General features: G+C 36.0%; 1 protein-coding gene across 2 annotated transcripts in view; it reads right to left on the bottom strand.

Annotated features, from left to right (window-relative positions):
* The window catches only part of LOC142339728 (mitochondrial enolase superfamily member 1-like), a 57,963-nt gene that overhangs the window by 20,630 nt on the left and 22,846 nt on the right, over positions 1–14,487 (bottom strand). The window contains exons 1-2 of one of the 2 annotated variants that reach the window (XM_075389960.1): positions 10,984–11,248; positions 3,063–3,170 (exon numbers count right to left, since the gene is read on the bottom strand). In XM_075389960.1, the coding sequence (XP_075246075.1) occupies positions 3,063–3,170; positions 10,984–11,053 (178 nt within the window). In that variant the 5' untranslated portion in view covers positions 11,054–11,248. Of the gene's footprint in view, positions 1–3,062; positions 3,171–10,983; positions 11,249–14,487 lie in introns of those variants that run through there. The other variant, XM_075389959.1, reaches the window with a different exon arrangement.

Raw genomic sequence — 14,487 nt, 5'->3', positions numbered from 1 at the left:
ACTAATTTGTGGCAAATCTTTTAAAAAAACCGCTGCATTACTAAATGCGTTGAGAAGACAAATTGCAAAGTAACTTTCATCTAAAAGAGGGTTATTGAAATAATTTGGTTTGCAATTGCTATCCTAAAGAACTGGCAAGAAAATCGAAAACGTTTTGGTAAACATAAGTGGTTGTAATTTTTGTGCAAAAAAAACCCACGACGTGAACTTGATGGCAGAAAAATACTTTTTCATCCGAAAAGCTGAAAATTACTTTTTAGTTTTTATTCGCATATAAATTAAAGGGTTATTAGTTATAAGTTATAAAATGTAAGCAAAAATTATAGTTTAAATTATAGTTTTAAGTGTGGATAACTTTTACTAGTTCGTCTTCAAGAAATAATCAAATATAATAATCTTTCCGATGAATTTTTTTGGAAACGTAACTTGAATAACCACTTTAGCGGCAAACATTTGTCTTCCTGAAAATGATACCCGACGAAAATGTGATGGCATGGTAAGTTTTTTGAATTTTTTTTCAATATATAGACCTGAAGAACGTAAGTTAGAATACTTTAGTTTATAGAACTCCAGATGTATTTTTGTCGAATTCAAACTCTCTTTTAAAAAGAATTATTGCTTGATATACAACCTTGATGTCATGCAAATTTTACAGCAAACAAACGAATTGCAAAAACCAAATGTCAGAAATATGTTCTTAGATAAAACCGGCTAGTGAGAACTCACAACGGTCATTGTGTACCAATATTTTTTGAGCTGTTCTAGAAACATTATTGAGTATGTAAGCTAAACTTTTTTATCATATTGTCAAGACAACTTTCAATCGAGATACAAGCAGTTTCAAATTGTTTTCCGTTTTTTGTTTTTTTTTTCATCAAAGACAAAGACAATTGTGGAAAAACCTATTCTCTTTTGTTTTAGTTTTGTTTTAACATTATTTTCTCTTAGTCGATAACTTGCAAGTTCCCTCTCGACCATCAAGGCTTCCTATTACCCACGCATAATCGATTGAACTTGAAGAATAAATTCTTGACTTCTATTTGAACTTGGGTCAACTACTTTTTGAGTCGTGAAACATAAATAGCAAACTGCTCTTTTTTAAGAGTCTTGGAAACTTTTTCTATTGCAATTCAAAAAAAAGATAAAGTGAGCAACTTCAACCAAAAAAATAATTTTGTGGTTTTACAATTTGTTTTAACTGCCCATAAAGGCCACAATGGGAAGGTAGGACGCCCTAATTTTTATGATATTATGACGCCGACATAAGAAGATATTCTGAAAGATGATAGGGCGTATTTTGGTGGTTTTCTTGTTGTATTTGAGGGGTAGTAAATAAAAAAAATAACTCGGATTTCTCAGCCCCTTTCGAAACGTTTCAGTGAGGATGCATATCTGAAACTCAATTTTTAGGCAAAGTCACGTTTACTGTACACTTCAATACAATAAATGACTCTTGTCAAATAACCCTTGAACTCTTTTGTTGCTGAGTGAGTGAAATTTAAGACAATGATTAGGATAATATATAATCTTTCGATCAAATTTTATGACTATTTTTTTTTTGAAAAAAAAAGAGAATTTTTTTGTTGCACGCAGATCGAAGCGTTTTGTTGATATTTTCTCAAACCACTATTTTCCTTAATATGAGTCATTACATTAATTGGGAAGCCATTCAATCTTTACAAGGTGCTTCCATCAGATTTTTAGGATAGCTTTTCGAGGCTGCTTTTTTGCTCTAATGTATAGCAAGTACACATCAAGTCCTTTTAATATGTGAGTCTAAAAAAGACTTTGCGTCTTTAAGATTAGAAGACTAAAATAGTATCATATATAATTGGTCTGTGCTGACCTCAAATACTGAACTTAATCTTGATTTAAAAAAGGATCTGGTATACTGTTTTTCTATTGGATTTAAACTTCTTTCTTGTCTCATAAAGTATCTTTTTCCATACAGTTTTTCCTCAAATTGAGCATGTTAAATTTAAATGATAGCGGGGTTTATCATGTTACCCTAGGTTAATTTAATTATCAAGGTTGACGTTTTTTACTTAAGTTCAGCACGCTGTGGGTTAGGTTTTGCTCTTGTATCCAATTAAGTAATAAATTGAAGAAACATAATATAAAGTTTATTGGTGCAATTCCTATAATATTTAAAAAAACATCTCACGGGTTATCAATGCAATCAATAGCACGTTCCAAGGGTGTCTGAGTGAAAAAATATACACTTCTTCACTTGGATAAGAAATTAGCGTAATCTTCACGACCCGTGTGACTGGCTTTTAATTCAATTCCACTATCACAACTTAACATGAGGTGAAATAACCGGGCAAGTTTGTTAAAACACACTTGTAATACGAACCGCTATTTTCTAAATTATTGGATTGAGAAAAATTAATAGCATATTATGCTATTTCGATATTTCAACTTGCTTAAGATCGACAGAAGAGTTAAGAGTTACAATGCTTGTTTGAGGTAAAAGTTCAGTTCATGTCCCAATTTTTAGGACAATGTAATTTTTCAAGTACTCTTTGGGGCAAATTTCAGAAAAGTTAAGTTTTAGGACAAAGTAATTTTTCAAGTTCTCTTTAGGGCAAATTTCAGAAAAGTTAAGTTTTAGGACAAAGTAATTTTTGAAGTACTCTTTAGGGCAAATTTCAGAAAAGTTAAGTTTTAGGACAAAGTAATTTTTGAAGTACTCTTTAGGGCAAATTTCAGAAAAGTTAAGTTTTAGGACAAAGTAATTTTTGAAGTACTCTTTAGGGCAAATTTCAGAAAAGTTAAGTTTTAGGACAAAGTAATTTTTGAAGTACTCTTTAGGGCAAATTTCAGAAAAGTTAAGTTTTAGGACAAAGTAATTTTTGAAGTACTCTTTAGGGCAAATTTCAGAAAAGTTAAGTTTTAGGAAAAAGTAATTTTTGAAGTACTCTTTAGGGCAAATTTCAGAAAAGTTAAGGCAAGGCAAAACTACCTTAGCGTTTCAGGAAGTATTTTATTTTGGTCGGCACAGGTGAGCTTTTTTGAGTTGTTGTCATTTTGAAATTTATCTGCAGCATTAGTCAACTTACCACAGGTGAATGTGAGTCCGCATCCAATTAGATGACAGGATTCCAAGAATATCTGGACATAGACACACGAGTAGTCAACCAGTCCATGCATCGCATCTGAGCCATGGGCTGAAAATTAGTAACTCTTAAATATCAACTTAAAGTGGAAGAGAACGCTTATGTATTTCCCTTAAATTTTACTCCCTAACTCTCATCAATTCAATTTAAAAGTAAAAGGAAGAAGTTACCTGATTAAAGTGGGAACAACAAAATATGCTGTTTAGTCTGTGAATTTAGTTATTTTGCTTTCAATTCAAACAAATAAGTTTTACGAAAAATCTGAAAGTTAGATATTTACATGTTAATTCCTATCATTCAAGTAACTTTAGTATCAATTGTGAAATACAAAAGGAAAATTCATGTTTAATGTTTGGCTGTCCGTTTTTAAACGTAGATGTAAGACATTAATGGTCCCAATTCTCTGTTCAAAAGAATATTTTCGTGCTGCGTTCTGAAAAACTTTCAATATATGCTCGTAGTTTTTCAATCTATTTTTGCTGTTTTCAACAGACCAAAATGAGAAGAACACAAACTATTACTTTGATTATCAAAAAATTTTCTAATTTACCCCTTTTAATTCAAATTTTCATTAAAAAAACTCATTTAAACTACACAATTTTCAAAAAGTTTTATATATACGTTCCAGGATATAACTGAGTTTGAAAACTGAATACAACTTTATTGCTTGAAAAATTAGTAGTGAAATGAAGTAGTGCTGTCATTTTAAGGCTATGTAAAAGTTGGCACTGGCACTCGGGTGGATTTTTAAGGAAAAATCTTTCTTATCTCAGAAGTTCTCAAAAAAGATTTTTAAATTTTTTTTTGGAAGCAGAAACAGTATAAAAAACATTTTTTTCCAAAATAGAGAGACAATAATTAAAGAAACCTCTGCGCAGAATTTCTGAGATGAAAATCGATTTTTTCCTCAACATATAGATTAAAACCTGTTAATATAAATGGGGTTCATGAAAAGATGGAAATGGGTATTATAGACTAGTTAATGTTAATCACAACTGAATTGTTAACATAAATTGACATTCTAAACATTGTAAATAAATTAAGTTATTTTTGAATAAGATGATCACAAGTTCAGCTTGCACATGTCAACTTGGATATGGGCTGGCATTTATCTTCTCATATATTCGCTTTGCACTAATATGCCACGAATTGAGTCAATTGAGGCCGTGAAACTTTTTGACAACTGCCAAAGAGAGACTTTAGATCAAATTCGTGGAACTGTTTTTTCCGACCAAGCTTGAAAGTAGGTTTGCCTCCCATGTATTGTATCAGTTTTAGAGCCAAACAACCTCAAGATCAATATGAAACGGCTTACGTGGGATCTCTACTACCGATAAATGATTTGGTTAAAGAAAATCTCAGTTCAGCCTCCAAAGAAGAACCTACTTTTGCAGCTCTTTACGAGAGCTTTGATTCCTCTGGGCTGTCAATTTTTACACACAAAAAATTCTCGGCTGCCTTTGCATCCTTATGAATTTTGGTTGAGTTTAAAGTAAAGTAAAGTAAAGTAATTATACTTAATGACTTGAGAGCAAAGGCCCCTGTTGCGCTACGGGCACACTGGGGCATTGTAGATGTATTTGATGTCCATGTTGTCGTATGTCACGGTAGAGGACGCCACTTTGCAAGCCTTCGGGACTGGGTTGCGACCGGGTTGATCAAAAGCTAACTTATCTTAAGAGGTAGAAAATCGAGACCTCATTAATTAGAGCAATTCCCGACCTGGAGCACTGTTTCTGTTTATCTTTGTCGTCAGGTTGTTCTGCTGCTCTTGTTGTACAGTGATCTCTTTTCTGCAACCAAAGATCAGTCATATGTGGCTGAGAAGTCAGGTTACGCAATTAAAGGTACTGAGGATCGGAAGTGTAGAGTATATGAAGAAACTGTTCTCATCCGGATATTGCGTTCGTTTCATTGGTAGTGGAAGTTTTAGGTTTAAAGTCTTCATATTTCTTGGAATCATTGAAACGAGTAGCCTGCTTCCAGACGGCAGGAGCTATCATTTGGAGGGATTTATTTGCTTCTGATGGGTTCGCTCAGTCAATCTTATTTTTTGAAATTCGTGTCCTTGTGGTATGTTTGCTTGCTCTCGTACCATTATAGTCTCGAATATCTACAGAGAACTTCAAACTCACCAATCTGAAGTGACTTTTTCAAACCTCTCTAATTGGGGAAAATAATTATCATCTTTTTATACAAATTTCTGATCTTACCTGAACAAAATGGGAATAAACTGAAACAAACTTCTCATATGTGGAAAAATAAAATGGACTAATAAAAATTGATTGTTTAAAAAACTTATCTGCTGTTTCAATAAACATAGTCTTTTTAACCAACTTAATTTTTAATTCAATACTCGTTCTACCTGAAAAAAATGGGAAATTACTGTTATAATGACTTGATGAATCCTAATGAGTGATATATACGTGAATATTGAATATTCATCGTGTTAGGGATGTTGTCTGATAGCATCAAAAACTGACTGGAATATTAACGAGATGAAAAATTGAGTATAAAATGAGGGAAAGTGGTATCCAAAACAGAACACACAACAATGGAGTTGAGGTATGATCATGTTGGGCTGTTGTATGATCGTGTCTAACCATGGTAAATGCTGAAAAGGGTAAATGCTAAGCAATCTCAAAACGAAAAGGATAGAAGAAAGAGCTAACTTTCGACCCTTCAATATGCTTTTTTTAAAATAAATATTGTTAATTTTTGTCTAAGATTTTATCTTTTTTGACTGTTGAATCTATGTAACAAAAACAAATCATGTAAATCTCTGCGTGGCAAAGAAAATTGCACTACATCAATTGTTCGTGTGGAAAAATGTTTACATGAAAATATAAGTATTAACTGAAAGTGTTACAAAAATTGATAATTGTACAGCGTAGCTCGATTCCAAAGTTTCAGAACAAAACGTTGACTGCTTTTGAACACCAATAATGTATTGATGACAGGCATCCAATCATTACCCAGAGCTTGAGCATTTTTTAAATTGGATATTGATAATTTTTAGCCAACTTTTCATTTAATAAGGATTAAACAAGAAACTCCATCGTTTTGTTTTAAGCTGGATATTCGCTGAGCTGAGAGCTGTCGCAGCTGCAAATAATTAATAAGACTAAAAAGGGAACAAACACGAGCTGAACTAGACAAACCAATATTAATTTTGAAACACATAGTGCCAGAGTCACTGAAACTATCAGATACAAACTGAGTTAGAGTTGTCATTAATCAGACTCACAAAGAAAACAGTAAAAAAGACAGAAGAGATAACATTTAAAAAGCCGACTCATATTTTTACAAAACTTAAAATTGTACAAATTTATCAAACAGTTATATATGAATAGAAACCAATGAATTAATTCATTCATGCCCGTCAATGATGACACTAAGTATTTGGACTACAACAGATAAAGGTCTAGAGAAACTATCAAAACTGAAACAAATATTCTTGGTTATGAAAAAAGTAGTCCTCATAGTTTTTAAAAGTTATCGAAATGAAATACCATTAATAGAGTACAATCGTGCGCTATGAAGAGCCAATATTATTACCACAACAAAAATATTTAAACTGCCACAAATTGAAAAATTTGTTAGAACCTCAGGCACAAAAATAGTGTCTGAAATGTTAAAAGTCAACTCATGCAGTGTCTGTGACCGCTACCTGATATGACCGCCACCATACGATGACCGTGAAAAATTATTATCTTGAAAATAGTGAGTTGTACTTTTAAACTTTTCTTTAACGCCAACCAGCATGAGTTTAAACTTGTATGCTATTATTAATGTCATCGAGCTGATTTAAGATCAGCTACCTACAAGGGCTTTAAACTCAGCTTTAGTGATATTAACGAACATGAATATCATTTGCATAATTAAATAAATTAGGTTGGCAATCTGCTGGTGTACTTTGACGTAACGAGTTATAAATGAATGGAAATGAAACAAAAGGCCAAGTGAATCGATGATTAACGAGCGTAGAAAACAGTTGACTAATGATCTTCAAAGTCTGGGTCTTTTGCACGCAAAAATATAGATGTCCTGCGAACAAAATTGGTCAATGATGCTGAAAATCACGTCAAATAATACTATCCATTGGATAATTTACTTAATAAACAGTTTTATTCGACAGCTCATGTAAAATGCAGCGCTACTATTGGATTTTGGATTTTTGACGTAATTTTCAGTATAAATGAACAGTTTTAGAACTGCTGTATTAACTAATGCGAAAATTTCTCATATTTGTTGTGGTATAGGTGTATAATTGATGAAATCAATTGCGGCGCTAAATCCCTTAAACTTATTTTAATCTTAATTTAGTTCAATTTCAGTCATTTCATTCTTAATTTTGTTCATTCTTAATTTTGAAGATCAAATCTTCTTATTCATACATTTAAATTAGTTTACTCTAGAGTTGTGATTGAATGTCTGTTCATGTCGTCTATTAATTTTATTTTGCCGCAAATTTCCTTTTGCAGTTGTAATGTCGTGTGATCAAACTGCTGATCAAACTTAAGTATATCTTCAATTGTCATTCTTGCTAATCCTAATTCAGTTTTCAGTTGAGTCTCTTTAATTCGAATTCTGCTCCGCAGAACGCTCAATTCGAAATATCTAATCTAAGTATTAATTTGCTAAGCGAAAAAATAGTAAAAAAAACAAGTTGCATTCGCAAGGCGAATACTGTAGAAAAATGATACCCAAAAAAACTCGCTAAATTCAAATTTTGTAGTGGAATCGCACCGCGAAAGCACTCGAAATTACCACCAATCTATTTTGATAACTCGCCTAGCAAAACACTCTCTACTACAGAAATCGATTTTTGTACGACATGGCGCAGTCATTGGCAAACTCGCGAGAGCCCACTTTCAATCGAACCCTTTTGGGAATGTGCTAGGTCAGACCCACCAATACGATGGGAAAAGACGCGAATCCAGGTGAAGCTAGCAATTCTTGCAAGAGAAAAAATAACGTTGGATACCCTACTACAACTGAAGCCGACTACCGCCGGAAACAAAATATGAAGTATCTATTGAGTACGCAACTGAACATACAGAACGAAATCGTCAAATCCGTAACAATCAGTTAAAACTTCAATGGGAATTGAAATGTCAAAAAATCACAAAAGCAGGCATCTTGTTTAGTGAAAGACCATGAACACTATGTGACCAGAAGTGCGTCTCCCTTCTCTACCTCAGCTTTGCAACGGAGGGACGACGTCATTTAGCACAGAAATTTCCCCAAGTTAATATCTACAATCTCTCGACTTTCAAGCTTTGGTAAATGATGGAAATAGCCTTTATTCGAACAAAGAACATCATTTTCGACTGCCGTGTCTTCTTTTTGAGAAAACAAATGAAGGGCGAGACGGTAGAGCAATACAACAGCGTTCTTAAAAAATTAGCTGAAAACTGTGATTTCGAAAATCGCGAGGAAGTGATCAGCAGAGATATTTTCATCATTAATATGCTTGACGATGATATACAACGGGAACTCCTTCTCGATACAATACACCCTGAAAGAACTCTAAGTATTGCAGTTAATATGGAGATGGCTCATCTACACCAGCAATTAATATCTTCCAACAAGAACAACATCAACAGCAGCGCAATCAACGCAATGCAACAATTCAGTAGATTTTGCGGCGCACATGTTCAAACGAACCAGTCAAGCAGAAACACATTCAATTGAGCAGCAATTGGTATATGTAGAGGGTGCGGCTAAAATTGGAGATCAACACATCGCCAGGTTTGCCTGCTCTGAGTAAGAAATAATCATTGTGATCTGCTCAATGATTTTGCATAAGTATGTCGGAAAAAATTGAGTAAACCAAAAATCTTCAGTTGCGTCCTCAATAGCTATTTCATATTGTGGTTCCGGTGTAGTCGTACGTGGGTCTTCTTCGGTTGTAGTAGGGTATCCAATGTTATGTTTTTTCTTGCCAGAATTGCTAGCTTCACCTGGATTCGCCACTTTTCCCGTCGTACTGGTGGGTCTGACGTAGCACGTTCCCAAAGGGCTTCGATTGAAAGTGCGGTCTTGTGAGATTCGCGAGCTGACTGCGCCATGTCGTACATACTTATAAAAGAGCCAAGCAGAAGGGAAGTAAAGATTAGAAATTCAAATTTAGCCAAATTCGGTACAAAAGCTGAAAGACAAACGGACATAAAAAGCTATGCAGTAGACCAAAAGTGCCTACTGAAGATTTTATTAATCAGCACGCGAAGAATGAGAAAAAAAAACTGAAGGAAACAAAAATATCAAACATAAAAGAAAACAGGTCGTCATGAGTTGTGTTTCGTCCATCCACTCTAATGTGTCGAGAGCACTACGAGTGCTAATGCCAACTAAACCTAAAAAGTCCATCGTTCCCACAGCCGCCTAGAAACATTCACTGATTTTGCGCCGCCAATGATTCTACCACAAACGTCCATTGTAATTGCAGAGCCGCCGACTCGACAAAAACGGAAGGCAGCTACAAAAGCCAAAACAGCTCTCCAGCCTTTACACAAACGAAAACGTTCGTCAGCGTCAATAACCGAATCGGACCAATCGATGGCGTCAACTTAGATTTGTACACCCATTTTATCGTCAAGTTCAGCAGCTTCAAGACAAAAAATAAGTCAGATGATAAAACAACAACAGATTCAATATAAATCTATTGTTTCGACCATCAAAATTACGGCCCCTCGCAATCAAGACGCCGAGGAATCAAATTTTTTGGTAGGCCTTTGTTCACTAATACAAGCGAACCCAACACAGTATTACGTCTCCCCGAACTATGAAGGACCAGAAAATACAATGACAGTCCGCAAGGCGGAATGCGTTTCCTAAACTGATTCAGATTAAACATAAAACTGCTTACAAAACATTATTCTATTATTATAGTAACCAGTACATATTTATTAATCTTTCGTTACAAACATACTTCGTTGTTTATTTTGGTGAGGGGGAAATGTGGTATAGGTGTAAAATTGATGAAATCATTTGTGGCGCTAAATCCCTTAAACTTATTTTAATATTAATTTAGTTCATTTTCAGTTACTTCATTCTTAATTTTGTTCATTCTTAATTTTGAAGATCAAATCTTCTTTTTCATACTTTTAATTTTGTTTAATCTAGAGTTGTGATTGAATGTCTGTTCATGTCGTCTGTTAATTTTATTTTGCCCCAAATCTCCTTTTGCAGTTGTAATGTCGTGTGGTCAAATTGCTGATCAAATTTTAGTATATCAAAAAGATTTTAGTATTTTCAATTGTCATTCTTGCTAATCCTAATTCAGTTTTCAGTTGAGTCTCTTTAGTTCGATTATCGCTCCGCGGAACGCTCAATTCAAAATAGCTAATCTAGGTATCATTTCGCTAAGCGAAACAATAGTCAGGAAGCGCAAGCTGCATTCACAAGGCGAATACCGTCGAATAGTGACACCCAAAAAAATAACTCGCTAAATTCAAATTTTGTAGTGGAATCGCACCGCGAAAGCACTCGAAATTCAGACCAATCTTTTTTGATAAATCGCCTAGCAAAACACTCTACGACAGAAATCGATTTCTGTACGTCACTTGTAAATAACCAATTTTAAGAATTATTCGATCAAAATATTGTCTCTGGAATTCAGAAGAGAGCCTTTTTAAAATAGAAAGAACTGTGAGTGCAAAATTCGTACCTACTGCAAAGATATAAGTTGGTGGTTGTGTAATTGGTTGCAAACTTGAAATATTTTCCGGTTGAAAAGATCCTAAACTTGTTGAGAGATGCGTTCAAATATTTAATTACTGAATATATGTTTTCTTTTATTTAAAAATAATTTGAAAATTTTAATTAATATGGCATTGAAAAGTGATGCTTTGTTTCTAACCTTCCTGCGACGTTGGAAACCTGACGTCCCATGATTTCACTTTAACAATATGACCTTCAAGACCAGCCATGATGACTAACAACTCTAGCCAGAACGAACTTCAGCCAGTTTAACCAACTCCAGCAAAGGAAATTATGAGTTTAGTTTATTAGTTTGATAACTAAATTTGTTATAACCTGCATTATCTTTTGATAAATACATTGATTATTGTCAGTTTGTCCACAGGAGGTGTTCACCGCTTTTAGCTTTTATCAATCAACTAAGGCACATGAACTTTGAATGAAAGGTGTTACTGTATGAATTTTTGATTGATTGAGAGTGCAGTTTGACCAAATGATCAACGCTGAATGATTCAAATTATTAATGTTTTATATATTATATACAGCACAATAGTCGCTGTAAAATGAGTGTATAACCATCAACAGCAAACTATAGGCGATTGAATGACTTATTCTAAACAATTATTTGTTTTAAAAATTGGCTCACAAAATGTCAACCTAGGGTGGGGTACCAGACCCACAGCCAGGTCATACCATCGGCTTCTCAGATAAAAAAAACAAGGTTAGAAGATTCTGGGACAAGAGCTTGGACAGTTTTGACCAAGTCTCGGTTTGGGTGTGTATGTGGGAGTGAGTTAGTGTGTGTGTGTGTGTGTGTGTTTGTGTGTGTGTGTGTTTGCGTGTGTGTGTGTGTGTGTGTGCGTGTGTATGTGTGTGCGTGTGTGTATGTGTGTGTGTGTGTGCGTATGTGCCTGTGTGTGTATGAGTGTGTGTGTGTGTGTGTAAGTGCGTGTGTGTGTGTGTGTACGTGTGCGTGTGTGTGTGTGCGTGTGTATGTGTGTGCGTGTGTGTATGTGTGTGTGTGTGTGTGCGTACGTGCCTGTGTGTGTATGAGTGTGTGTGTGTGTGTGTATGTGTGCGTGTGTGTTTGTGTGTGTGTGCGTGCGTTCCTGCGTGTGTGTGTTTTTGTGTGTTCGTGTTTGTGTGTACCTGTGTGTATTTGTGTGTGTGTGTGCGTGTCTGCTTGTGTGTGTATGTATGTGTGTGTATGATATATATATATATATATATATATATATATATATATACATATATATATATATATATATATATATATATATTGCTTGTGTGCGCGTTTGCGTATGTGTGTGCGCGGACGTGTGTGTGTGTGCGTGTGTGAGTGTGTGAGTGCGTATGAGTGTGTGTTTGTTTATTTGTGTGTTTGTGTTTGTGTGTGCGTAAGTGAGTGGTGTGTACGTTTGTGCAATTATGTGTGTGTTTGTGTGTGTGAATTTGTGTGTGTGTTTGTGTGTGTGTTTGTGCGTGTGTGTATATTTGCACGTGTGTGTGTGTGTTCGTGCGATTGTGAGTGTGTGTTTGTGTCTGTGCGGGTATGTGTGTTTGTGTGTGTATGTGCGCGCATGTGTGTATGTGCGTGCGTGTGTGTGTGATCGTTTGTTTGTGTGTGTGAGTGTGTAAGCGTGCTAGTGCGTGTTTGTTTGTTTGTGTGTTTGTGCGTTTATGTGTGTGTGTGTGTGTGTGTTCGTGTGTGTTTGGGAGAGTTTTTACGTTTGTGTGAGTGCTTGTTTGTGTTTATGATTGTGTGTTTAAGTTTGTGTTTATGATTGTGTGTGCGGGCTTTTGTTTCTGTGTGTGTTTCTTTGTGCGTGTGCGTATGTTTGTGTGTGTCTGTCTGTGTTTGTATGTGTATGTGCGTGTGTGTGTGTTGGTTATCTTTATGTTTGCTTGCGTGTGAGACTGTTTGTGTTTGTGTTTGAGCGTGTGTGCGTATATGTATTTCTGTGTTTGTGTGTGTGTGATAGTTTGTGTGTGTGAGATAGTGCGTATGCGTGTGTGTGTGTGTGTGTTTCCTTGAGTGTGTGGGTTTGTGTATGTATATAAGTGCGCGCGTAAGTTTGTGTGAGTGTGTTGTTTGCGTGAGTGAGTTTTAGTGTGTCCGTGTGAGTGTGCGGGTATGTGCGTCTGTGTTTTTCTGTGTGTATATGTATGTGTTTGTGCGTGTATGTGTGCGCGTATGTGTGTGTGTGAGTGTGTGTTTTTGATTGTGCGTGTGGTCGTCTATGCGTGTGTGTGCGTGTTTGTCTGTTTGTCTGTTTGTCTGTTTGTGTGTGTGGGTTTTGTGTGAGTTTAGGTTTGTGTGTGTGTGTGTGTTTTTGAGTGTATGTGTTTGTGCAAATATGAGTGTCTTTGTGTCTTTGTGTGTGTGCTTGTGTGTGTGTTGTGTGTATGAGTATGTGTGTTTGTGTGATTGAGTATGTGTGTTTGCGCGTGTGTGTTTGTGTGTATATATGCGCGTGTGTGCTTGTGTGTGTTTGTGCGTGTGTGTATGTGCTCGCGTTTGTGTGTGAGTGTATGTGTGTGTGCGTTTGTGTGTGTGTGTGTTTGTATTTGCGTCTGTATTTGTATGTGCGCGCGTATGTGTGAGTGAGTGTGTGAGTGTCTCTGTGTTTGTGTCTGTCTGTGTGTGTGTGTGTGTGTGTGTGTGTGTGTGTGTGAATGTAAATACGTGGTTGTGCGTGAGCGCGTTTGTGTATTTGTGTGAGTATGAGTTTGCGTGAGTGCATATGCCTGCGTGTGCGTGTTTGTTTGTTTGAGTGTTTGTGCGTTTACGTGTGTGCGTGTTGGTGTGTGTTTGGGAGAGTTTGAGCGTGTGTTTGAGTGTCGTGTAAGTATGTGTGCGAGAGAAATTTTGTGTGAGTGTTTGTGTGCGCGTGTGTTTGTCTGTGAGCGTTTGTGTATTTTTGTGTTTGTGTGTGTATCTATGTAAGTTTTTGTGTGTGTGTGTGTTTGTGTGTGTCTGAGTATGTGTGTTTGTGTGATTGTGTGTTTGTGTTTGTGCGTGTGTGTTTGTGTGTATATATGCGCGTGCGTGTTTGTGTGTGTTTTTGCACGTGTGTACGTGCTCGCAATTGCGTGTGAGTGTGTGTCTGTCTGCGTATGTGTGTGTGTGTGTGTTTGTATTTGCGTCTGTGTTTTTATGTGCGCGCGTATGCGCGTATGTGTGTGTGAGTGTGTCTGTGTTTCTGTATGTGTGTGTGTGTGTGAGTGTGTATGCGTGGGTGTGCGTAATCGCGTTTGTGTGTTTGTGTGCGTAATTGTGTGAGTATGTAATTGCGTGAGTGTATATGCGTGCTTGTGCGTGTTTGTTTGTTTGAGTGTTTTTGCGTTTGTGCGTGTGTGTTGATGTGCGTTTGTCCGTGTGTGTGAGTGTCGTAAGGGTATGTGTGTGAGAGAATTTGTGTGTGTGTTCTTGAGCCCGTGTGTGTGTGTGTGTGTGTGTGTGTTTGTGCGTGCGTGTATGTGTTTTCTTGTGTGTGTGTGTTTTTTGTGTTTGCGTAGGTGTTTGCATGAGTGTGTGCTCTTGCGTGTGTGTGTGTGTTTTTTTTTGTGTATGTTTGTGATTGTTTGTGTGAGTGATTGTCTGTGTGCGTGAGTGAGTGTGTATTCATGTGTGTGTTTTCTTTTGTGTGTATGCGGTTGTGTG

This window comes from Convolutriloba macropyga, chromosome 5 (assembly GCF_964194025.1).
Source record: "Convolutriloba macropyga chromosome 5, txConMacr16.3, whole genome shotgun sequence".
Taxonomy (NCBI): domain Eukaryota; kingdom Metazoa; phylum Xenacoelomorpha; order Acoela; family Convolutidae; genus Convolutriloba; species Convolutriloba macropyga.
This window is presented reverse-complemented; position numbering and strand designations above follow the sequence as displayed.